The 26601-nt window shown below is 45.7% G+C and overlaps 1 protein-coding gene across 2 annotated transcripts in view; it reads right to left on the bottom strand.

Moving 5' to 3' along the window:
* The window catches only part of DDAH1 (dimethylarginine dimethylaminohydrolase 1), a 320053-nt gene that overhangs the window by 178857 nt on the left and 114595 nt on the right, over positions 1–26601 (bottom strand). The window contains exon 1 of one of the 2 annotated variants that reach the window (XM_073593610.1): positions 9029–9587. The exons of the other annotated variant lie outside the window; for it this stretch is intronic. Within the exon in view, the coding sequence (XP_073449711.1) occupies positions 9029–9328 (300 nt within the window). The 5' untranslated portion in view covers positions 9329–9587. Of the gene's footprint in view, positions 1–9028; positions 9588–26601 lie in introns of those variants that run through there. 2 annotated transcript variants of the gene reach the window in all.

The following is a 26601-nucleotide window of genomic DNA, read 5'->3' as shown; positions in this document are numbered from 1 at the left end:
AAGCACAACTGAAGACAGCTGCAGTTAGAGCCTGGCAAAGCATCAAAAAAGAGGAAACCCAGTCTTTGGTAATGTCCATGGCTTCCAGACTTCAGGCAGTCATTGCCAGTAAAGGGGGAAGAGACTGTGTATAAGAACGGTTGCAGTTCCTAAAGTTTGTACTTGATATGTTTGTTCAACTCCTTGAAATAAAGCTGAAAATCTGCACTTCAAATTCATTTGGATGGTTTTGTTTTAATTTTGTTTTGGTGGCGTACAGAGCCAAAAGTATGACAATTGTGCCTGTGTCCAAATATATATGGACCGAACTGTAAATGTTATTTAAGCAGCAGGAGGGGGAAGGGGACAGCAGAGCTGCGGATTACGGAGGCACGTAAACTGACCATGGTGTCAGGGCTCAGCAGCCATGATATACCGTGGTCAGTTTACAAAGGGCAGGGCAGAAACTGGTAGGATCAGCCAGGTATTTCAGGTGTTACAGGGGGCCAAATGATACAGCACAAGCACTGTGCTGTATAACATGCTTTAAAACGTTAACAAATGTTTTAAGCCTCATTCACATGCTCTGAAAATCGGACGACAGATCGTCTGGTTTTTTTTTGCATGCTAGTCGCTCAAACATGAAGAATTTACTAAAGTTATGAAAATTCCCGTACGACAGAATAAAATAAAATTAAAAAAAAATTTAAAAAAAAATCGAAAGTGATGTAATGTGTTGTAGTGCATTTGTATTGTATTCGAATGACAACTGTACTGATTAAACAAAAATCATATGATCTGGTATCGTACGATAAAAATTTTCGTGCTTGTCCATTCGGATGAACTGTCATGATCGGCTCTCGAAAGCTGTGTACTAACGATCAGATTATCCTACGATCGCTTCAAAAGCAATATTTTTTGTACAGTTATCGGATCGCGTGTACGGGCCTTTGGAAGATGATTGGTTACTATGCACAGCTGGACCAGGTTCTGTGTGCACCAATTTTAGCAAATCTCCCTCTGTGTCCTTCCACCTATTTCCTGTAAACCCGAGGCATTAAGGACCCATCCCCTGAGGATACATCAAGTGTCATTGGGGGTCTCAGGAAAATTCTGCAGGGAACAGCACCACATCATTACCTGGAATTGGGCTTTAAAGACCTGAACCCTTGCTTACTGTAAAAACATTCTGTAACACCTAACAACTTAACCCCACATTCTAATACCATCCCTAATTGAATGCCTTTAACCCCCGGAATGCTCTATCAGGTTCTGAAGTCATCTGTAAGTAAAGCTTAGCTACTGTACCTAACAGAATTGAGATATACTGAGAATTACTGATCTGACTAGAGTAACGGCACACGGATATTTGGGGGACCCAGAATGAAAACATTCGGTGCAAGAATGATAGAAAACCAACTCGAATACTTGTCTTATGCCAGATTAAACACTCATTAACGTTTGGGTCTCTGAATTTCTAGCACACTAACATTCAGGCCCCTAAAATAATGGCATACAGACACATGGGCCTCTGAAATAATGGCAAACTGACCATTTGGAACCTAGAATAATGGCACATTAACATCTAGACTCCTAGAATGATGGCAAATTTGAACCTAGGCTACTAAATTATGACACACTGACGCTTGAGGAACTTTAATAATGGAACTCTGATATATGAATTATCTGAAAAGAACCATTATGAAGGAAAAGCTCCATTTATTGTTGCCACCATCCCAAATATATTGTATATAAAGAATAAGTCCCCCCCCCCCGGTACAAAGGGACTTTAAGGGCGAACTTTTAAAGGCACAATATTTTTAAAAAAAAATAGAAAAATTTATTGTTTCATAAAAATGGTGTAACGGTCAAAGATAACAACCATACACAAAGTGATAAATAATATCCATATTTAGTGTATAAGAAAAGAGGACTTCTCAACAGACGTGGTTGAAAAGAGTGGTGGACATACATGCAATGGAGGACTTGGTGGCCACAGAGAAAGGCCTACATGAGACATTTTCCAAAAAATGGTTCCACTGGCATGAATTCTACTACTTTGAGTATGGACGGCTGGTGGCTCAGCACCCTTGAGGGGGTCATCTCTGGAAGGACCCAAAGGAGAGTGGCTGCGACTGGAGGATGGTACCAGCTTCCCTTTCTTCAACCTCCTCCCCTTTTTTTTTTTTGTTCCCCCTCCTCTATGTTCCCTGTCTCATCTTCGTTCTCTTCCCTTGTACTGTCTAGGTTAGGAGCACTAATATGCTATGCCTTTTTTGAGCCGGTCACTTACGGGCTCAAATCTCTTTTTTCCAAAACCTACAACGGCATTTGCCGTAAAAATGGTCATGCAGGATCCAGAGGACTCCTGTTCCATTAATACCCAATATGATTCCCCTCTGATAGCTGAGATACCCTCTTTTCAGGGTTATCCATTTGTGGCACTTGGGGGACTGTCTGCTTTATTGTGATATGTACCAGCGTAGTCTCTGTATTTCTGCATGTCCACCTCTCTTAAATAAAGAATTTTTTTTTTTAATATAAAAGAACAGAGCACTTCTTCTCCATAAGATATGGATATTATGTATCACTTTGTGTATGGTTGTTATCTTTGTCCGTTACACCATTTTTATGAAACAATACATTTTTCTATTTTTTGAAAATATTGTCTTTAAAAGTTCACCCTTAAAGTCCCTTTGTACTGGTGGGGTACTTATTCTTTATATACAGCACTAAAATATATGCTCCCCTTGAATATTGGCACATTAACATGCAGGCCCCTAGAATAATGGCACATCTGGGCCCCTGGAATAAATGTAAAGCTGATGAATGACCCCATGGAATAATGGTACACTAACATGTGGGCGACTGGAATTATGTTGCGCTGAACCTTGACGTCCCAGAATAAATGACAATATGCCATTCGTGGTACCATGGCAACTGACTTATGGGGTCCCGAAATACCATCTGCCAGCTGAATTACCTGGACTAATGACTCAATGGTTTGGGTCTCTGAGTTCACAGCAGCCTGACATCCAGGTCCTGCAAATAATGGCAAACTAATATCTGAGCTCCTGAAGCAATGGCACACTGACATATGGGCCCTGAACACACAGCCTTGACATCCCAGAAATATTATTATTATTATTATTATTATTATACAGGATTTAGATAACACCAACAGTTTGCGCAGCGCTTTACAACATAAGGGCAGACATTACAGAATAATAATAATAATCTGACATTTGGGGTACAACAGCGTTGATACTATGATACTTTAAGTTTGAGAATAAGGACACAATGGATCTTAGTATAACACTTATACTTAAAATCACCCAACACTTTGTCTTCTTCAATCACAAATTGGTAAATAATTCATATAAAAATTACACTTTTTCCTTGGTATACATTTGCTTTTGATTTTCCCAGCTCAGTTATTGTTCTCACGATCGTCTCCAGCTTGAGATTCCGCCCTGTCACTTAGATTCTATTTTCCGGCTGGCTGCCCCTTTCCTCTGTCATTATGTACTAACGAGCACCCCCCCCCCCCCCCCCAGCTTCCTGCAGGCTGAGAACTGCAACAAAGATGGTCCAGGGGTGTGGTGGGAGCTGACAGCAGAACAGAGAATATGTACTGAGCTCCATCACTAATGATCCCAACTGATACATTTTTTTTTCAGTTAATTATAAACTGATACTTTTACAGAACACAGCCTACACAGTCAGTCATTCCCCCCCCCCCCCCCCCTTCTTTCTGATGCCAAGTATTCACTGCTATTACAAATCGCAACTGCTATATTTTCACCCTTTTTGATGATCGGCTCTCCTCACCCTTTTTGATGAGATGCTAGCTGCTTCGTTGACATATACAAATGCATGCATGGTATACAAAATAAAAGTTATTTGGTTAAAAAAAAAAATATATATATATATAAAAAAAAAAAAAAAATTTTTTAAAAAGTGATAAAAATCGCTAAACATGTGCAGCATCATAACAAATGCAGCTTTTAACAAATAGGATACGGTTATTTTGCATGAAATCACTTCTGATTGGCTGAAATTTGTATATTGCTCTTCACCTTAATGAATTAACCAGTTTTCATAATGCTTTATTAATGCATAATCCATTTATAAGAACAATCGAGGACACACCCTGCCTAGTAGCATAGTAAAGTCGCTCCATACACTGTCCATGTAAAAAAAAGCTCCACCACCTGCTGAGTCAACATTACACTATTTTAATAAATGCACAGCAAGTTACACTTTATCATATCTCAAAGCTCATGGTCTCACCTTATGTTATAGTAAAGCAGCCTTTCTCAAATTTAAATATTTAGGAGAAACCCTTAATAAATATTTTTCAGGTCTCGGAAAACCCTGGTTAAAAAATAATTAAACTTAGGGCCCTTTTACACTGCTCATTATGCGTTTTGTGTGTGCTTTCTGGTTGCCTGACTCCAATCATGCACCTCTGAAAACATGGACATGCAACTCAAAAAGTGCACCAAAAAATGCAACCGTGGTGCGTTTTTGATGCATTTTCCATTCACTTCAATGGGGAGGTGTGTTTTTTCTGCACTTTTTTTTTTTAGACATGCACCAAAAATGCAAAGACTTTTAAAAACACACCACACCTGCAGAGCATTGGTTGAAGATTTCCACAGAATTTAAAGGGACACATTTTCATGCATTTTTGTACACCAAAAGCACATAAATCAGTGTGAGTGTAGACGTGCCCCCCTCCCTTTGCGTTGGTGGTCAGTGTAGACGTGCCCCCCCTTTGCGTTGGTGGTCAGTGTAGACGTGGCCCCCCCCCCTTTGCGGTGGTGGTCAGTGTGGAGACGTGCCCCCCCTCTTTGCGTTGGTGGTCAGTGTAGACGTTCCCCCCCCCCTTGCGTTGGTGGTCAGTGTAGACGTTCCCCCCCCCCCTTGCGTTGGTGGTCAGTGTAGACGTGCCCCCCCCTTTGCGTTGGTGGTCAGTGTAGACGCTCCCCCCCTTGCGTTGGTGGTCAGTGTAGACGCTCCCCCCCTTGCGTTGGTGGTCAGTGTAGACGCTCCCCCACTTGCGTTGGTGGTCAGTGTAGACGCGCCCCCCCCCTTGCGTTGGTGGTCAGTGTAGACGCGCCCCCCCCCCTTGCGTTGGTGGTCAGTGTAGACGCGCCCCCCCCCTTGCGTTGGTGGTCAGTGTAGACGCGCCCCCCCCCTTGCGTTGGTGGTCAGTGTAGACGCGCCCCCCCCCTTGCGTTGGTGGTCAGTGTAGACGCTCCCCCCCTTGCGTTGGTGGTCAGTGTAGACGCTCCCCCCCTTGCGTTGGTGGTCAGTGTAGACGCTCCCCCCCTTGCGTTGGTGGTCAGTGTAGACGCTCCCCCCCTTGCGTTGGTGGTCAGTGTAGACGCGCCCCCCCCCCTTGCGTTGGTGGTCAGTGTAGACGCTCCCCCCCTTGCGTTGGTGGTCAGTGTAGACGCTCCCCCCCTTGCGTTGGTGGTCAGTGTAGACGCGCTCCCCCCCTTGCGTTGGTGGTCAGTGTAGACGCGCCCCCCCCCCTTGCGTTGGTGGTCAGTGTAGACGCGCCCCCCCCCCTTGCGTTGGTGGTCAGTGTAGACGCTCCCCCCCTTGCGTTGGTGGTCAGTGTAGACGCGCCCCCCCCCCCTTGCGTTGGTGGTCAGTGTAGACGCGCCCCCCCCCTTGCGTTGGTGGTCAGTGTAGACGCTCCCCCCCTTGCGTTGGTGGTCACTGTAGGTAGGAGAGCAATTTTCCATTGCTTAAACCTCAGAAGGAACCCTGGTTGAGAGAGGTTGCAGTGGTAGGGACCTTTACAAATCAATAAAACCCCAAATTAAATATACCAGACAAAAAAAAAGTAAAACAAAAGTCAAAGTAAACAATTATTTTTTTTTCCTGTATTTTGGTTTTCCATTCTCCCCAAGGCAAATGCAATTAATTTTCAATATATACTATACACTGTGGGACCTATTTATAATATACCCCATGGCCAACTTTTGCACTCTGAAAAGATCTGTTGCATTTATAAAGCACACTCACTATCCATATTCGCCCATGAGCTTGGTCAGCCGATTTAAATTGGACGACACTGCCCTGATGTCTGGGTTTCTAATTCTTCAAATAGGTAATTTAGGTGTCAGTTTTGTTACTATTGGTTTTAAATACTCAGCATCTATCAATGGCGAACTGCTGCCCCCCCTATCAAATCGCTGTTGGATCTTCTGCAATGGATCCAACTTGCTAACTATTCATTGCAAACCTTCATTTGCATTTGCGTATTTTATTGATTTTCTTTTTATTAAAAAATAAATAAAAAAGCAAAACAAATAAAAAGTGCCACTTTGTATAATATATGTAAGTAAACAGACACAATGCAACTCTTATACATACACTAACTCGATCAGTAAGCACATAGTTGCAATGATCACATGACATGTAACACAACCACAGTAGGAAGAATGTCTTGGCATTTGCACACACAGACATATGTCCCTTCCATTCCTTTTTCTATTTAAAGCCTATTGCTGGTTTGAACTGGTCACCACCATGACAGAGAAATCAGCGTCTTAAAATTCGCCTTGATGTCTGCACAAATCACTGATTAATAGAACATTGTAAACTCGTTGTTGTGCGTCTGACACATTTTAGGGCAAAATCTACTGAGCAGATAAAAGACTGGATTTTCCTAATCAGCAGCTTGCAGCAGGCATCTGGTTGTGTGGGCACAGTCAGGCCCTGGCACGCTGGAAGCATGCCACACCTAAAGTATTACAGAGCTGCTGCCTGCAAAGAACAGTGCTGTGCAATCGCTCCCAGTCACCCCAGCTGGTTAAACCACACGGTTAGGCGGCTATGGGAAAATAAATCTGTCTGCATTACAAAAAGTCCCATTACGCCAAATGATATGGAATTTTATAGTGCCAGCATGTTCCATAGCGCTGTACAAAGTGAGAACACAAAAGAGCTCCAACGATGTTTTATCAGGCAAGGGTTCCATGACCTGTGAACGATCAACCTTCTATTAATGGTGACTGTATGGCTCCGGGACCAACATCACTTGGCAGAACCAAAAGCATGACACTCATTTTTTTAAGCTGTCTGTAAGGGTAGCTTTGTAACCACCAATGTAAGGGGGGGGGGGGGGGGCTGTCTTCCCACCGACCACCAATGTAAGGGGGGGGGGCGCTGTCTTCCCACCGACCACCAATGTAAAGGGGGGGGGGCGCTGTCTTCCCACCGACCACCAATGTAAAGGGGGGGGCGCTCTGTCTTCCCAACGACCACCAATGTAAAGGGGGGGGGCGCTCTGTCTTCCCAACGACCACCAATGTAAAGGGGGGGGCGCTCTGTCTTCCCAACGACCACCAATGTAAAGGGGGGGGGGCGCTCTGTCTTCCCAACGACCACCAATGTAAAGGGGGGGGGCGCTCTGTCTTCCCAACGACCACCAATGTAAAGGGGGGGGCGCTCTGTCTTCCCAACGACCACCAATGTAAAGGGGGGGGGGCGCTCTGTCTTCCCAACGACCACCAATGTAAAGGGGGGGGGGCGCTCTGTCTTCCCAACGACCACCAATGTAAAGGGGGGGGGCGCTGTCTTCCCAACGACCACCAATGTAAAGGGGGGGGCGCTGTCTTCCCAACGACCACCAATGTAAAGGGGGGGGCGCTGTCTTCCCAACGACCACCAATGTAAAGGGGGGGGGCGCTGTCTTCCCAACGACCACCAATGTAAAGGGGGGGGGCGCTGTCTTCCCAACGACCACCAATGTAAAGGGGGGGACGCTGTCTTCCCAACGACCACCAATGTAAAGGGGGGGGCGCTGTCTTCCCAACTACCACCAATGTAAAGGGGGGGCGCTGTCTTCCCAACGACCACCAATGTAAAGGGGGGGGGGGCGCTGTCTTCCCAACGACCACCAATGTAAAGGGGGGGGGGCGCTGTCTTCCCACCGACCACCAATGTAAGGGGGGGGGGGGGTAATGTAAAGTAATTTTCTAGCAAAGTACTGATTTTCACATGAAGGAGAGGGTGGGAACATACTAAACTGGTTTTAGTAAGCCCCCCAAAAAGTAGGGGTCCCTCTGAGGTGAAAAAGGCTTCCACAGACCCATTAAACAATATAAAGGATATACACCCAGAACAATATACATCACACAGGCACCCAATCCCAAATATGAACACATGCAATTTGCAAACCAATATGCAAGTCATCCAATCAGCATTCCTCTATAGGATGAAATGTGGTTGCTAGTAGTAATCTCCATAGTACAGGAGGTGTAATGTGGGGAGAGAAAGGGGTGACAGTGGTAGGTGGGTGGGGGAAAGGGGTGACAGTGGTAGGTGGGTGGGGGAAAGGGGTGACAGTGGTAGGTAGGTGGGGGAAGGGGTGACAGTGGTGGGTAGGTAGGTGGGGGGTGAAGGGGTAGGTAGGTGGGGGAAGGGGTGACAGTGGTGGGTAGGTAGGTGGGGGGTGAAGGGGTAGGTAGGTGGGGGAAGGGGTGACAGTGGTAGGTGGGTGGGGGAAAGGGGTGACAGTGGTAGGTGGGTGGGGGAAAGGGGTGACAGTGGTAGGGGGAAAGGGGTGACAGTGGTAGGGGGAAAGGGGTGACAGTGGTAGGGGGAAAGGGGTGACAGTGGTAGGGGGAAAGGGGTGACAGTGGTAGGGGGAAAGGGGGTGACAGTGGTAGGGGGAAAGGGGTGACAGTGGTAGGGGGAAAGGGGTGACAGTGGTAGGGGGAAAGGGGTGACAGTGGTAGGGGGAAAGGGGTGACAGTGGTAGGTGGGTGGGGGAAGGGGTGACAGTGGTAGGTAGGTGGGGGAAGGGGTGACAGTGGTGGGTAGGTAGGTGGGGGGTGAAGGGGTAGGTAGGTGGGGGAAGGGGTGACAGTGGTGGGTAGGTAGGTGGGGGGTGAAGGGGTAGGTAGGTGGGGGAAGGGGTGACAGTGGTAGGTAGGTGGGGGAAGGGGTTACAGCAGTAGGTAGGTGGGGGAAGGGGTGACAGACAGTGGGGAGGGGGGGGGGGGGTAGGTAGGTGACCGGTTACCTCCTTCCTCCGGCTGGTTGCTCCAGGTCTGGTCACCAGGGCGGTCTCATTGAGCACTACAGCGATGTCTTCTACGAAGGGAGCGTCCGGCATGGAGCTGTCCGCCTCCAGCTCGATGACTTGCAGCCCCAGCTTGTCTCGGAGGACCCGGGTGTAGAGCTCATGTTCTCTCCGGGCTCGGGCTGTGTCCACCTCTCCGCTGTCCGCGGTACGCAGCGCCTGCTGGCTCAGGGAGTCGGGAATGGAGCGCACTATGGCGTGTGTGCACCTGCCGAGGACGGAGGCGATCTGAGCGGACATGCTGGACGGACGGACTGGCTCGGGGACACGTCGGGCGGCGGCGGCTCTGGCTGGACTTTGATCAATGAGCCGCCCGCATCTCTCAATGTAAAGCGGTCCCCAGCGCACAGATGTAATGCACACTCCAATTGGCCGCTTATCGGTGCTGTTTGATTGGATGCTGCGCAGTCCCGGTTGATATCCTTGCTGGTGCTGAGGCTAGAGCAACATTTCATTCATACAGAGGATGTCCCTACCGGGACTGAGTACACCGACACCGTCCCTGTCCTCACATACATGGTTCTTGTGCTGCAGCTTTATTATTTTTTTGCTTGATTATATGGTATCTCGTGTCCTTATTTTATGTTTTTTACTCACATGTGCTTTTTATTTTATGTTTCCTTTCTTGCTGTCTTGATTTTAGTTTTTTTTTTTTTTTTGCTAATGTTCTGTGTCCTGATCTTATGTTTCTTGACTAGCTGATATCTGGTGTCCTGATTTTATACTCATTTATGTCCTGTGTACTTATTTATTCTATACTCATTTATGTCCCATGTCCTGATTTTATACTTATTTATGTCTTGTGTACTCATTTTATTCTCATTTATGTCCCGTGTACTTGTTTTATGCTCATTTATGTCCTGTGTCCCATTTTGTTTTACTCATTTATGTCCTGTGTCCTGATTTTATACTTATTTATGTCTTGTGTACTCAGTTCATGCTCATTTATGTCCTGTGTACTAATTTTATACTCATTTATGTCCTGATTTTATACTTATTTATATCTTGTGTACTCATTTTATGCTCATTTATGTCCTGTGTCCCATTTTGTTTTACTCATTTATGTCCTGTGTCCTGATTTTATATTTATTTATATCTTGTGTACTCCTTTTATACTCATTTATGTCCTGTGTCCTGATTTTATACTCATTTAGGCGGCAGGGAAACCACATGGTCTTTTTGACAATTCAGTTTCACTATGTGAACCAAGTAAAGCCCCTTTCACACAGGCGTTCCGTTTGTTTCATCAGTTCAGTCATGTTTTTTTTCAAAGAAAAAACTGATTTAGTTTACATCAGTATTTCATCAGTTTTTCATCAGCTTAAGGCCAGGTTCACACTATAGCGATCTCAGACATCGCATGTGATTCGCACCCGCACCACAGGTGCCGCTCAGATGCTATGTCTGTGCGATGCAAGTTCAGCCATATAGTTGTATGGCTGAACTTGCATTGGATTTGCAGGAAAAAAAAAAAGGTACAGGGACTTTCCCGCACTGGAATCGGATCCCATGGGTGTACTCACCAATGCCATCCGATTCCTGTCCGAATCCACAGTTCACACTGCGATCTGTGAACCGATCTGGGGGTGTCATTAACATTGTATTGACACCCGCAGAGCTTCGCAGAGGGCAGTGTGAACTGCCTGCGGGAGAGATGCAAAGCGGGAATCGCGCTGGTTCCCACATCGCTACAGTCTGAACCTAGGCTCAACGGATGGATAAAAAATTAACAAATAAATTGCTTGTGGGAAAGAGGCCTTATACTCATTTGTTGTTTTTTTTTTTTTTTTTTTTTTTTTTTTTATAGGAGCAAAATGCACTGGAAGCGTGGTAAAAAAAAGCGCAAAAATATGCATTTTTGCAATGAAACAGTGTAAAAGTAGCCTTCCGGTTGCCTAATGTCTCATGCCCTTTTTTATGTTTGTGTATTTTGTTTTATGTCTTTATTATATGTTTTACTCCAGGGGTAGGCAACCTTTTGAGCAGAGTGTGCCGAAAATATGTTTCGAAGAATGTGAGAGTGCCGGCTACATAAAACAAAATGTCAACTTCACCCTCTCAATCACGAAAAAGAAATTTTATAACGTAATTTCTGAAAACAACTTGAATAATAGTAATATATACTGCGAGGTAAGTCTGCTAAAGTTGAAATGAATATGCCCAATTCCTGCACACCTCAAATCAGTCCCAATTCCTACACCTTCACCCCTCAGATCAGTCCCAATTCCTGTCCCTTCACCCCTCAAATCAGCCCCAATTCCTGCACCTTCACCCCTCAGATCAGCCCCAATTCCTGTCCCTTCACCCCTCAGATCAGTCCCAATTCCTGTCCCTTCACCCCTCAGATCAGTCTCAATTCCTGTCCCTTCACCCCTCAGATCAGTCCCAATTCCTGCACCTTCACCCCTCAGATCAGTCCCAATTCCTGTCCCTTCACCCCTCAAATCAGCCCCAATTCCTGCACCTTCACCCCTCAGATCAGCCCCAATTCCTGTCCCTTCACCCCTCAGATCAGTCCCAATTCCTGTCCCTTCACCCCTCAAATCAGCCCCAATTCCTGTCCCTTCACCCCTCAGATCAGTCCCAATTCCTGCATCTTCACCCCTCAGATCAGTCCCAATTCCTGTCCCTTCACCCCTCAGATCAGTCCCAATTCCTGTCCCTTCACCCCTCAGATCAGTCCCAATTCCTGCACCTTTACACCTCAGATCAGCCCCAATTCCTGTCCCTTCACCCCTCAGATCAGTCCCAATTCCTACCCCTTCACCCCTCAGATCAGTCCCAATTCCTGCACCTTCACCCCTCAGATCAGTCCCAATTCCTGCCCCTTCACCCCTCAGATCAGTCCCAATTCCTGCCCCTTCACCCCTCAGATCAGTCCCAATTCCTGCACCTTCACCCCTCAGATCAGTCCCAATTCCTGCCCCTTCACCCCTCAGATCAGTCCCAATTCCTGCCCCTTCACCCCTCAGATCAGTCCCAATTCCTGCACCAAATAAGTGCTGTAAATGACTGGCTTTGTGAGTACTGTACTGCAAAGCCAGATATACAACATTACTCACAAAGCCAGTCATAAAGCATTACTTATAATGCCAGATATAAAGGAGTGCTCAGAAAGCCAGATATAACGCATTACTCACAGAGCCAGATGTAAAGGAGTATTGCTTTATATCTGGATTTTTGAGAAATGCTTTATATCTGGCTTTGCAGTACTTACAAACCAGTTATAAAGCATTTCTCACAAATCCAGTTATAATACCGTACTCACAAAGACAGTTATTAAGTATTACTCAAAAAGCCAAATATAATACTGTACTCATAAAGCCAGATATAAAGTATTTCTCACAAAGCCAGTTATTAAGCATTGCTCACAAAGCCAGATATAACGCTTTACTCACAATGCCAGATATAAAGTATTTCCCACAGAGAAATCTGATTACGGTATTATATTTGGCTTTATGAGAATTACTTTATATCTGGCTTTGCAGTACTTATAAAGCCAGTTATAAAGCATTGCTCACAAAGCCATCTATAAGGCAGTATTCCTTTATAACTGGCTTTGTGAGAAATACTTTATATCTGGCTTTGTAAGTATTACTTTTAGTAGTACCTACAAAGCCTGTAATATTTTTAGAAAACTGTTAAAAACTTCATCCACAGTGAATATGGTCTCCCCTTAAGCTTGAGCCAGTTGTGTGGCTGCTTAGGGAGAGAAGGGACAGAGATAACAGATGCACACTGATCAAAAAAAGCCCGGGCATGAGCTGGCTGAATACAAGACTGCTGCTGTCAAAGGGAAAAAAAAATGCATGGATTACCAAAGGTCTGCCTTGAGGCGTCCTGCCCTCTGACTCACCCACTGCACATAGTGAAGTCGATGCCAGCGGGAAGAGAGGTGGGCAGGAAAATAAGTGGGTGAGAACCAGTCTACAGAGATAGTGAAGTGCTCAGCCAATGCCAGCGGGAAAAGAGGTGAGCGGGAACCAGCCGCAGCACCTGGCTGGCATTCATGTTTGGGAGGTGGGCTCCCCAGGATTGGCCTCACGTCCCGCCTGAAGGGCAGCCACGTGCCATGTCTGGCACATGTGCCAGGGGTTGCCGACCCCTGTTTTACTCATTTATATTTTGTGTTGTGTCTTTCTGTTTTTTTTTGATTAGTTAAACATCTTGTCTCCTTTTTTTTATGTTTCTGTTAATTTGTGTCTTTTTTTGTGTGTTTTAGTTTTCATCTGTGTTTTGTGTTCTCATTATATGTTTGTTTTAGGCTAGGTTCATACTTTGTGTGTGTTGGGAACAGGTGCAAAATTTTGCACTTTCCTGACATGCACAGAAAAGCGCTTTCCTTTACCAGCTGCACCACAGTGCCAATAATTCCTAATGGCATCCCTTGCATTTGTTAACCTGCATGCAAAACACATGGTGCAGTGCAATTTTGCAAAGAGGCCAAGGTCTTCTTTTGTACATTTCTTGCACATAGGGCAGCCCAATGAAATGAATGAGCTGCACTACACATGGGAACAAACATGCTGTCACACCCGCAGCTTGATTAGTCTAAACGGTTCAATTGTTGGCAGGGGATCGTCTGTTGACAGACTGTTGTCCGAAAATCTTACCGTTAGTACGCTCCTTTTGACAATTGTTGTCTAACTTTCGGCCAACAAATGTTGGATGACAGGCTAGTAAATTTTCGGCGGACAACGATTTGACGTCAGATTTTCGTATGGTCAATACACAAATCCGTCACACAAAAGTGGAAAGTACAAACACACGTGCTCGGAATCAATGTTCCCCAAACACGAAATTAGCAGAAGGGGCCCAAAGGGTGGCGCTCAAGAGCTGAAATTCCACGTAGTACATCACTAAGTTCGTGTTTGTTGCACGACAATTGTGTACCGTTAGTATGCAAGACAAGATCCTGGCACACGCCCTAAAGACAAAAATCAGACGCTCGGTTGGCTAACAATCGTACCATGCGTACGAAGACTTTAGAGCCCTTTCACACTGAAAGTGCCCGGGTGTTGGCGGTAAAGTGGTGCTATTTTTAGCGCCACTTTACCGTCGTTTTAGCGGCGTTATTCGGCCCCTAGCGGGGCGGTTTTAACCCCGAAAAAGGGTTAAATCTGCCCGCAAAATGATGCTGCATCGGCGCTTTGCTGGCGCTGGCCATTGATTTCAATGGGCAGGGGCACTTTAGGCGCGGTGTATTCACTGCTCCTACAGCACTGCAAAGAAGCTGCTGGTAGGACTTTTTGTGATGCCCTGCCAGCGCAGCGCCCCAGTGTGAAAGCACTCGGGCTTTCACACTGGGATTGCAGCTGAGGCTTTTTTCAGGCGCTTTACAGGTGCTATTTTTAGCGCTAAAGCGCCTGAAAAACGCCTCAAGAGTGAAAGGGGTCTTATGCTGGCCATGCACTAAACGAAAAATCGTCCGAAATTCGCTCATTTAGACAGTTCGTTCGTTTTTTGGCCAATTAATGGGCACAAAAATCGATAATCGTTTAGACGTTTTTGAGCCGAAAAAACGAAGGACAAGTTTGGAAATTTTCCGCCGAACGATAAACTGAAAGGTTAAGGTTAATATGTCCAAACTGTCTGCACTAGGTACATGTTCAAAAAAAAAAAAAAAGAACAAAAAATGCATTCATTTGTGTCCACTGAACGATTTATCGGTCATTACACGATGACACTATCGTTTGCACTCACGGCCCAATGTTCTTTTTCTAAAATGGGTTTGGCCGATTTTTGGTATAGTGTATGGCCAGCATTAGGCAATGTTTCTCAACTCCAGTCCTCAAGTATCCCCAACAGGTCATGTTTTCAGGATTTCCCTCAGATGAAACGGCTGTGGTACAGATCAAATCACCTGTGCAAAATAATGGAAAGCCTGAAAATATGACCTGTTGGGGGTACTTGAGGACTAGATTTGAGAAACATTGGTGTAAAGCATAATGCCTGGTACACACAATGAGATTATCGGACGGATGATCGTCCATTTTTTTTTTTCAAGCTAATCTCATATCGAAAATGAAGAGTTTACTAAAGTTACAAAAACTCATGACAGAATAAAAATTTGGAAGTGATGTAATGTATTGTATTTTCGAACATTTGTATAGATTTAATGAAAATTATACGATCTGGTATCATACGAGAAAAATTTTCGTGCTTGTCTGATCGGATAATATCGGATGAACTGTCGTGATCAGCTCTCCAAAGCTCTGTACTAACGATCAGATAATCGTACGATCGCGATCTGGTCGGGTGTATGGTCCTTAAATCAGTGTTCCAGTTGTTTTTAAGCTTATTATTAAAAAAAAGACCCACCTTATTTTAATAAACAGACCCACCTTTCCCACAGTCCAGCGATGTGGCCACCCGAAGCCTCTCTCCTCGCACTTTCTGTGGCGCCAGCATTGCAAGTGTGGGCACCCGTCTGTGACAGCTTGCGGCTTCACAGCCGGGTGCACACTGCGCATGCGCGAGTTGCGCTGTGCCTTCTCAGTGTCCGTGCAATCTTCTGGGACCTGTGACGTGTACCAGAAGATTGCAGGGAGGGATGGGGAGTAAGGATGAGCTCCGGCGTGTTCGCACACTCCACGTGCAGAGCCCGCCAGGAAGTCGGCACGGCACTGCGCTAATCACAGGCAGTGAGACATTTCCCGATCTCTGCAGCCGCACATCGGGAAAATGTCTCACTGCTTGTGAGACAAAATAACAGAAAAAGTCAATGTGCATAACTATTCACCCCCCTAAAGTCAATACTTTGTAGAGCCACCTTTTGCGGCTATCACAGCTCCAAGTCACTTTGGATAAGTCTCTATGAGCTTGTCACATTTTACCACTGGGATTTTTGCCCATTCCTCCTTGCAAAACTGCTCCAGCTCCTTCAAGTTGGATGGTTTGCGCTTGTGAACAGCATTCTTTAAGTCTGACCACAGATCTTCTATTGGATTGAGGTCTGGGCTTTGACTAGGCCATTCTAACACATTTACATGTTTCCCCTTAGACCACTCAAGTGTTGCTTTAGCAGTGTGTTCGAGGTCATTGCTGGAAGGTGAACCTCCATCCTAGCCTAAAATCACACACAGAGTGGTACAGGTTTTGCTCAAGGATATCCCTGTATTTAGCACCATCCATCTTTCCCTCAACTCTGACCAGTTTCCCAGTCCCGACTACTGAAAAACATCCCCACAGCATGATGCTGCCACCACCATGTTTCACTGTGGGGATGGTGTTTTTTGGGTGATGTGATGTGTTGGGTTTGCGCCAGACATAGCGGTTTCTTTGATGGCCAAAAAGTACAATTTTAGTCTCATCAGACCAGAGAACCTTCCTCCATACATTTTGGGAATCTCCCACAAGCCTTTTAGCAAACTCAAGACGTGCCATTTTGTTTTTTGCTGAAAGTAATGGCTTTCTTCTGGCCACTCTGCCATAAAGCCCAACTCTATGGAGCGTACGGCTTATTGTCCTCCTATGTACAGATACTCCAGTCTCTGCTGTGGAACTCTGCAGCTCCTCCAGGGTTACCTTAGGTCTCTGTACTGCCTCTCTGATTAATGCCATCCTTGCCCGGTCCGTGAGTTTTGGTGTGCGGCCGTCTCTTGGCAGGTTTGCTGTTGTGCCATGTTCTTTCCATTTGGTTATGATAGATTTGATGGTGCTCCTAGGGATCATCAAAGATTTGGATATTTTTTTTATAACCTAACCCTGACTTGTACTTCTCAACAACATTGTCCCTTACTTGTTTGGAGAGTTCCTTGGTCTTCATGGCAGTGTTTGGTTAGTGGTGCCTCTTGCTTAGGTGTTGCAGCCTCTGAGGCCTTTCAAAAAGGTGTGTATATGTAATGACAGATCATGTGACACTTAGATTGCACACAGGTGGACATCATTTCACTAATTATGTGACTTCTAAAGGTAATTGGTTGCACCAGAGCTTTTTATGCGCTTCATAACAAAGGGGGTGAATACATACGCACATGTCAATTATCAGTTTTTTTATTTCTGAAAAATAGTTTTATGTATATATTTTTCTAATTTTACTTCACCAATTTAGACTATTGTGTTCTGATCCATCACATATAATTCAGATTAAAAAAAACATTGAGCTAAAGGCTGTAATGTAACAAAATAGGTAAAAAGCCAAGGGGGGGTGAAAATTTTTGCAAGGTACTGTAAATATTTCATTTGTGTTGCCCAAGAAAAAACGGTGTATACTTATGCAATACTGTGAATTGATTCAGCAAGTCAGCATGTTGTCCATTAAGTTTACTGTTTGGTTAAAGTTTAATCGTTAATATATAGCTGTGGGTTAAAGTGTAATGAATTCTGCAGTCTAAACATCACACTTTACACTACATTTTTTTTTTTTTTTTTTTTTTTTTTAGTTTTGAATAGAGTACCTGCTGGGGGGGACTCACCCCTCTATGGGGGGTATTTACTACAACTGAACACAAAATCTGCTGCAGCTGTGCATGGTAACCAATCAGCTTCTAACTTCAGCTTGTTCAATTAAACTTTGACAATTAGCCCTCTTTCACATTGAATGCGCCTTTGAAATCATGCAACTCCATCTGAAACCATACGCTTTCAAACGTCAGTGTGACTTTGGTGTGGCTTCATGCACAGATATCTATTCAAGTCTCACCTGAAATCGCCAAAAGTCAAAATCACATGACAAGTCGCTGCATTGTGAACGAGGGCTAAGGCTCGGTTCACACCTAGGCAGTTTGGTTTTTGATCCGTTTCTGCAATGCTTTTTGCTGTGCGTTTTTGCACACACAATTTTACCACAATTTGCGTTTTGTATGCTCCTTTTTTTTTTTTGACTAATTTGTTGGTGGGCAGATTAAAAAACGCAAATTCACAGCAAAGACGCACTACATGCTGCTTTTCTGCAGCATCTCCATTGAAGTCTATTAAGCAAAAAAAAGCACTGTTTTGTGTTTTAGAAAAGTCCCTGACCCTTTCCAAAAGCGCATTGGCTAAAAAAAGCATAGATGTGAACGCACCCCATAGGAAACCATGTTAAATAGATTGTAGTGCATTTCTGCAAAAAAGCCCCAAAAAACGCATAGGTGTGAACCAGGCCTTTGCCTAGGTTCACATTGGTCCGATTTGGCATGCGATTTGACATGCCAAATCGGCGGCTATTGCCGGAAATAGCACCGTCCGAATCAGTGCGACGCTGACTTCCCAAAATGAGTTCCTGCAATACTTTTGGTGACTTCGGGTGCGATTTCAATAGACATCTGTGCAGGAACCCACACAGATGTCTGTCAAATCGCCCCCCGAAGTCGGACTGCATTGCCGGGTTGAAACCGTGCGAGTTCAGCTGAACTCGCACAATTTCTAACCTGCAGCAATGTGAACCTAGGCTTAACCCCCATTCACAACGGTGTGACTTGTCATGCAATTTTACAGATCTGAATCGCATGACAAGTTGCACCCTATTGTTGGTAATGGAACTTTTTAAATCAGTGCGACTTCGACTTTGCAGTGTTGCACCAATTTGCACTATTTTTTCCGATTTCAGGTGCGACTTGTATAGACATCTGTGCAGGAAGTCGCACAGATGTCAGGTAAGCCGCATCTGAAATCGCACTAACCTGCGGCTTTGAAATTGTGCTACTTCAAGTGAAGTAGCACGATTTCAAAGTTGCATTCACTGTGAATGGAGGCTAAAACCTAGAAGCCGATTGGTTGCTATGCACAGCTGCACCAAAATCTGTGTATTCCAGTTTTTGTAAATCCCAAACATATGTGTCTTAGTGACCGTTGCCCCAGAGACAGAGAGGAAGTTGAAATCCTACTTTTTTCTCATGAGGCCAAATCTTTTAGGGCCCTTTTTGTACTAGAATGCCGTGCGGGAAAACCGTGTTCAGTGCTGGTTTCCCCGCACTGAATTTCAATCTTACAATCTGCAGAAGGTGTCAGTGCAAAGTTAACGAATCCCCAAATACATGTCGCAAATGCAGTGCGTTTGTCCGCACCAGATCACATGGTACAAGGTACAGACATTATGGCATAACCCACCTGGGAGCCCCCAACAAAATAAAGTTATAATGGACTTAAGTGCTGCTTTAACACTAGAAATTCTGAATAAACCCTCTGCACCCTCTGCTATTGGGATTTGAGCACAATTATATCTTGTTTCTGTTAAATGGTAAGTTAACGACACCCCAAACGCAGGTCGCAAATGTAGTGCATTTGAATGCACTGTATCGCATAGTACAAAAGTACCATGCGAACCGGTTGCAGTGTTTCCAAAGGTAATGCATGCACTACTTTTGGTATGTTGTGGAGTGATTTTATCTCATTCAAAATGAATGGACTGAAGAACTGCAAGAACCGCACAGCATTCCTGTGCGATTCACATGCAGTTCCTAGTGTGAATGGGCCCTTAGTACTCGTTCACAAATGCTTGGCTCTTTAAAGTGGGATCTGTGTTCTGAACGCTCTTCAGAGAGCATCTGACAGGTGATGAGGAGGTGCTGCCTGTTTTAACCCCTAAATGTTGGACTACCATGCCTCAACTGCATACATTGCACGGGGTTGAGGGGCGCTTGCAGCGCGTCCCCGTGCACTTAAATGGGTCACGCTCAGGAGACACTCCACCCGCAGAACAGGACTGGAAGTATGATTCCTGCTACGAAGCTAGTAGTTGTGGCCTTCTTGACTTGATATGACTTATCGTAGCGATAATGGCTCATTTTAGCCCCTGTTCACACCGGTGCGACTTGTCATGTCAGGTTCAAACTGCATAACAAGTTGCACCCTATTGTCGGCAGTGGAACTGTTAAAATCGGTGCAATTCCGACTTTTGCGGTGCCGGGGCCGATTCGAAAATAATGTTTCTCCGCTATTTCTGGCGATTTCAGGTGCGACTTGCATGAAGTCACACAGATGTTAGCCAAGTCGCACTGACCTGTGGCTTTGAAATCGAGCGAGGTTGAACAATTTCAAAGTCAGACTCAGTGTGAATGGGGGCTTAAACGTGCTTAGCACTTTGAAGAGCGATCTGTGTTAGAATCTCTGTCACATGCACTCCTAATGGAGGCTACAAGCAGCCGTGCAGACCAGGGCCATCTTTAACATAGGACAAAAGGGGCAGCTGCCCCGGGCCAAGTCATTATTGTGGGGCCCAAAGCAGCTGCCCCTTGAGCCTGCATAGTCAGCTAATAGTTGATAAGTGAATTTGGGAGGGCCCAAGAAAATGATTGCCCAGGGTCCAATCGATATTAAAGATAGCCCTGGTGCGGACACACATTGCACAGGTATGGTCCTCTATGAGAAAGCCAGTTCAGTGATGCACAGCTAATACTGGAGCGAGTGCATGTAGGCCGGAAGTTACTGAAAGAGGCTGGAGAAGATCAGCAGCACAGAGGTTAAAGAAATGATAGAAAAAATGGTGAAAATGTTTTTTTGTTTTTTTTTTTTAAATAATGGCGATTGTTTATGATACCCAGTGCTTTAGCAAACTGAATGGAGAGGGTTTAGATCTACTTCAATTTTGTTTTCCCCTAACCCTAATCACCATCTCTTGTTGCCCAGCTGCGCTGTCGCAGGTCAAGCAGAAAGCATCATCCAGTGCTTGTTTTTGGTAATGACAGCCTGCGTGAGCCAGATCTCAATGACGTAAGTGCTGGGCACATCATGAATATTTAAGTGCGCAATGCAAGATAATTACCCATGCATCAGAGAGCATGCCATCCGCACACAGGCAGCCATACTACAACACTGTTGAGATCATTGAAACCTACTTTTCAGTTCCTGTAATTGGTGTCTGTGTTTTATGAATGCTGTTAATAATTTAAAAAAAATCTCAGAACATTCTGCAGTTAAGAGAATAAATGATTGACTCTTCAATGTATTTTCCATTTATTTTATAAAGGAATAAAAAAAAAGAATGTAGTCCAAGTGGAATTAAAGCCTTAGGCCGGCCATAGGTTCACCAGGAACTGGCAGAGATTTGAACCATGTGTGGGCAGGCTGAATGTACCAAGTTGATCGATCAATCAACTTGAGTACAATCAGCCTGCCGGATTCGCTTGCGATTATCGCTAGTGATCGCTACAGTCACTAGCAATAATCACTGTCTGCTCCTGGCGGGGACGGCTTCCCTCGTCTGACCCCCGGCCATGAGCAGACAATGGCTCGGCAGGAGGGATTCCCCTGTCAGCACTGTCTGTGTTGATGGAGGAATCGTGCAAACTTCTATGGCCGGCCTAACCAGTGGCTCCAGCCGTGGGGGGGTTAGGTGGCAAACAAGCCTCAGGCTCTAATCATGTGCTTCAGTAAAAAAACCCATAGAAATCTATGCGTCCGGCGCCCTGCATGTAAATTATAGGCCAGACACATGGATTAGGGCGGCGGCGCCCCTAAGGGAGCGTTCACCACTGGGCCTCATACTAACTATTCCTAAAAATGTTGCCTCGCCCTCCTCCTACTTATCTGCTAACCCTGTGTAAAAACATACTGTATACTTACTTTTTTTTAGTCTGCTCCGGTCCAGTCATATCTCTGGCTTTCCTGTGTCAGTGAGTGGCTGCTGCAGGGGAGAGGAGGAACCACTGACAATGGCTGGGTCATGTGAGCCTATAGGTGACATCACGGCTCCCTGAATTCCCCACTGTTGTCAAGCGCTCCATGACACAGGGGAGCCAGGGCTGCAGGATCGTGTGACCAACTACATTGAAAAAAGGTAAGTATGCAGGGGGTAGGTAGGCTAGATCGAAGGAGGGGGGAGGAAATGTTTTTAACCACTTTCTTACTGGGCACTTATACCCCCTTCCTGCCCAGGTCAATTTTCAGCTTTCAGCGCTGTCGCAATTTGAATGACAATTGCGCAGTCATATAACACTGTACACAAACTAAATTTTTATCTTTTTTTTTTCACACAAATAGAACTTTCTTCTGGTGGTATTTAATCACCTCTGGGTTTTTTATTTTTTGCTAAAGAAACAATAAAAAACAAAAATTTGAAAAAAAAACAAAAAAACATTTTTCATAGTTTGTTATAAAGTTCTGCAAACAGGTAATTTTTCTCCTTCACTGATGTGTGCTGATGAGGCTGCACCGATGGGCACTGATAGGTGGTACTTATAGGCTCTGATGAAGCGGCACCGATGAGGCACCACTGATGAAGCACCACTGATAGGTGGCACTGATAGGCAACACTGATGATGGGCACTGATCGGTGGCACTGATTAACAGCACTGGTGGGCACAGAATGGGACCCATGTCCCTGTAACAGAAGCCAGTTAGTTACCGGCTTTCTTCTATTCTCCTCATGCTGATCCTTAGGAGGAAAAAAGCCTATAACCGGCTACTGAATAGTTCTGTGATCAGCTGTCATTGGCTGACAGCTGATCACATGTTAAAGGGCTGCTCTGATTGGCCCTTTCCCTGTTCTGTGATCAGCCGAGTCCGAAGGACTCAACGATCACAAAGCGCGCCAGCAGCACGATCACGGGAGGACGTCTACTGATGCCCTCCCGGCACTGGAGGCCTGCGCTGTAGCCATCTTTTGGCTATAGCCCGGGCAGAAAGTGGTTAAGAATAATTAGTGTAATGCCACGTACACACGATCGGACTTTCTGCCAACAAAACGTGGATTTTTTTCCAGAGGATGTTGGCTCAAACTTGTCTTGCATACACACGGTCACACAAATGTTGGCCAACAATTCCAAACGTGGGAACGCCGTGATGTACAAGACGCACAACGAGCCAAGAAAAAGGAAGTTCAATAGCCAGTGCGGCTCCTTCTGCTTGATTCCGAGCATGCGTGGACTTTTGTGCGAAGGACTTGTGTACACACGATCGGACTTTCCAACAACAAGTTTTGTTGGCTGAAAATTTGAGAACCTGCTCTCAAACATTTGTTGGCAGAAATTCTGACAGCAAATGTTTGATGGAGCCTACACACGATCGGACTTTCCGACAACAAGCTCACATCCGACATTTCCCGTCGGAAAGTCCGACCGTGTGCACGCGGCATTAGACTTCAACTCTACTTTAAGTTGATTTTGGACATGTCCTTGTATTGCTGCGTTAAGGGGTTTGTGTTTGGTAGATGCCGCAGAGTTTAAAACTGATGTTTAGTCAAGAATTAAAAAAGGAAAATCAAGCTATGTGTCCCTTGTGCTGCTGGATGGTGATTTAGTTGAAATCTTCCATCCTCCAATGCCCCCCTACCCATGCCACGATAAACTCCCAATATGGCAGGGGGTAATAGAGCTGAGAGACCTCTCATATAAACTTATTGTGAGTGTCGACTATGCCTGGCCTTTCAGCTCCCCTCCTCAATTCATGGAAGTTGTACTAAAGCTTCTTTAAATCACGCACAATCTATGATTGACCGACAGGCGGATGAATGAAAGCCCTCCCCCCTCCTCCATTCATAAAACGCTTTTCATTCATACAGTAGAAGCTATCATACAGATACTATGAATGGAGGAGGGGGGAGGAAAGGGCAGGCATAGTTGGAACTCGATGAGTGCATATGGCAGACCCCTCAGCTCTATTAACTCCAACTGCACTGGAAGATTGCAGCGGCAGGGAAAAGGGGGAATCAGGAGATTTCAACTAGCACCAGCCAGTAGCGCAAGGGACACATTTTTTTGTGGCAAGACTTGAAAATTGCTGCTCACAGACTCTCTCCATCCAATCTGACAGAGCTTGAGATATTTTGTAAAGAAGAATGGGCAAAAATGTCACTCTCTAGATGTGCAAAGCTGGTAGAGACATCCCCAAAAAGACTTGCAGCTGTAATTGCAGTGAAAGGTGGTTCTACAAAGTATTGACTCAGGGGGGCTGAATACAAATGTACACCACATTTTCTGTTATTTATTCGTCAAAAAATTTGAAAACCATTTATCATTTTCTTTACACTTCACAATCGTGTTCCACTTTGTGTTGGTCTATCACATAAAATCCCAATAAAATACATTTACGTTTTGGTTGTAACATGACAAAATGTGGAAAATTTCAAGGGGTATGAATAGTTTTTCAAGGCACTGTACGCATAAAGGAAATTAATGCAGATAAGGGATCTCTGAAACAGTTCTAAGGTATTTATGGGGATTTCATCTGACATTTACTAATTATTCACTGCAGGTGTATCTTCCAGGTACATGTATTTTAAATGACAGTGATGGATTTACCACCAGTAAATGTTTGGTGAAAGTCCTATTACTGCTTTATAAATATGGGTGTATAACACCACAATTTTTAACCAACATTAATTTCTGATTTTGAAAAGCACTTGAGTGCACTAATATCAGTTAAAATAGATGCTGGTAGCCTGCCCTACTGACACTGTCCACTGCCCTACTGACACTGCCCTACTGACACTGCCCACTGCCCTACTGACACTGCCCACTGCCCTACTGACAAGACACTGTCCACACACTCTCCACTGCTCTACCGACACTGCCCACTGCCCTACTGACAAAGTCCTCAGCCTTACTGACACTGACCTACAGACAAGACACTGTCCACTGCTCTACCGACACTGCCCTACTGACAAAGTCCTCAGCCCTACTGACACTGCCCTACTGACACTGTCCACTGCCCTATGGACACTGCCAACTGCCCTAATGACACTGCCCACTGCCCTACTGACAAGACACTGTCCACACACTATCCACTGCCCTACTGACACTGTCCACTGCCCTACTGACACTGCCCACTGCCCTACTGACAAGACACTGTCCACACACTCTCCACTGCCCTACTGACAAAGTCCTCAGCCCTACTGACACTGACCTACAGACAAGACACTGTCCACTGCTCTACCGACACTGCCCTACTGACAATGTCCTCAGCCCTACTGACACTGCCCACTGCCCTACTGATACTGCCCATTGCCCTACTGACAAGACACTGTCCACACACTGTCCACTGCTCTACTGACACTGCCCACTGCCCTACTGACAAGACACTGTCCACTGCTCTACCGACACTGCCCTACTGACAAAGTCCTCAGCCCTACTGACACTGCCCTACTGACACTGTCCACTGCCCTACGGACACTGCCAACTGCCCTAATGACACTGCGCACTGTCCTACTGACACTGCCCTACTGACACTGTCCACTGCCCTATGGACACTGCCAACTGCCCTAATGACACTGCGCACTGCCCTACTGACACTGTCCACTGCCCTATGGACACTGCCAACTGCCCTAATGACACTGCCCACTGCCCTACTGACAAGACACTGTCCACACACTATCCACTGCCCTACTGACACTGCCCACTGCCCTACTGACAAGACACTGTCCACACACTATCCACTGCCCTACTGACACTGTCCACTGCCCTACTGACACTGCCCACTGCCCTACTGACAAGACACTGTCCACACACTCTCCACTGCTCTACCGACACTGCCCTACTGACAAAGTCCTCAGCCCTACTGACACTGCCCTACTGACACTGTCCACTGCCCTACGGACACTGCCAACTGCCCTAATGACACTGCGCACTGCCCTACTGACACTGCCCACTGTCCTACTGACACTGTCCTCAGCCCTACTGTCACTCTGCCCACTGCCCTACTGACACTGCCCACTGTCCTACTGGCACTGTCCTCAGCCCTACTGACACTGCCCACTGCCCTACTGACACTGCCCACTGCCCTACTGACACTGTCCTCAGCCCTACTGACACTGCCCACTGCCCTACTGACACTGCCCACTGCCCTAATGACACTGCCCACTGTCCTACTGACACTGTCCTCAGCCCTACTGACACTGCCCACTGCCCTACTGACACTGTCCTCAGTCCTACTGACACTGCTCACTGCCCTACTGACACTGCCCACTGCCCTACTGACACTGCCCACTGCCCTACTGACACTGCCCACTGCCCTACTGACACTGTCCTCAGCCCTACTGACACTGCCCACTGCCCTACTGACACTGCCCACTGCCCTACTGACACTGTCCTCAGTCCTACTGACACTGCCCACTGCCCTACTGACACTGTCCTCAGCCCTACTGACACTGCTCACTGCCCTACTGACACTGCCCACTGCCCTACTGACACTGCCCACTGCCCTACTGACACTGCCCACTGCCCTACTGACACTGTCCTCAGCCCTACTGACACTGCCCACTACCCTACTGACAATGCCCTACTGACAAGACACTGTCCACACACTATCCACTGCTCTACCGACTGAAACTGACCACTTGAAGACCAGGCTTTTTCTGACACCTTTTTTGTATACATGTAAAAATCTTTTTTTTTTTTTTTTGCTAGAAAATTACTTAGAACCCCAAATATTATATATTTTTTAAAGCCGAGACCCTAGAGGATAAATTTTTAAATTTAAAAATTTTTAGTTTTAAAATTGCCCATGTCTGCACAGAGGCGACAAACGCCGTAAAGGATACTATCCAGAGGTGACATTTTAAAAGCCTTTATAGGTTACCACTTTATATCTACAGAGGAGGTCTAGTGCTAAAATTACTGCCCATAATCTGACGTTTGCAGCAATAACTTCACGTG

This window comes from Aquarana catesbeiana, linkage group LG07 (assembly GCF_042186555.1).
Source record: "Aquarana catesbeiana isolate 2022-GZ linkage group LG07, ASM4218655v1, whole genome shotgun sequence".
Lineage (NCBI taxonomy): Eukaryota > Metazoa > Chordata > Amphibia > Anura > Ranidae > Aquarana > Aquarana catesbeiana.
Note: the sequence above shows the minus strand (reverse complement) of the source record. Positions and strands in the feature narration are given on the sequence as shown.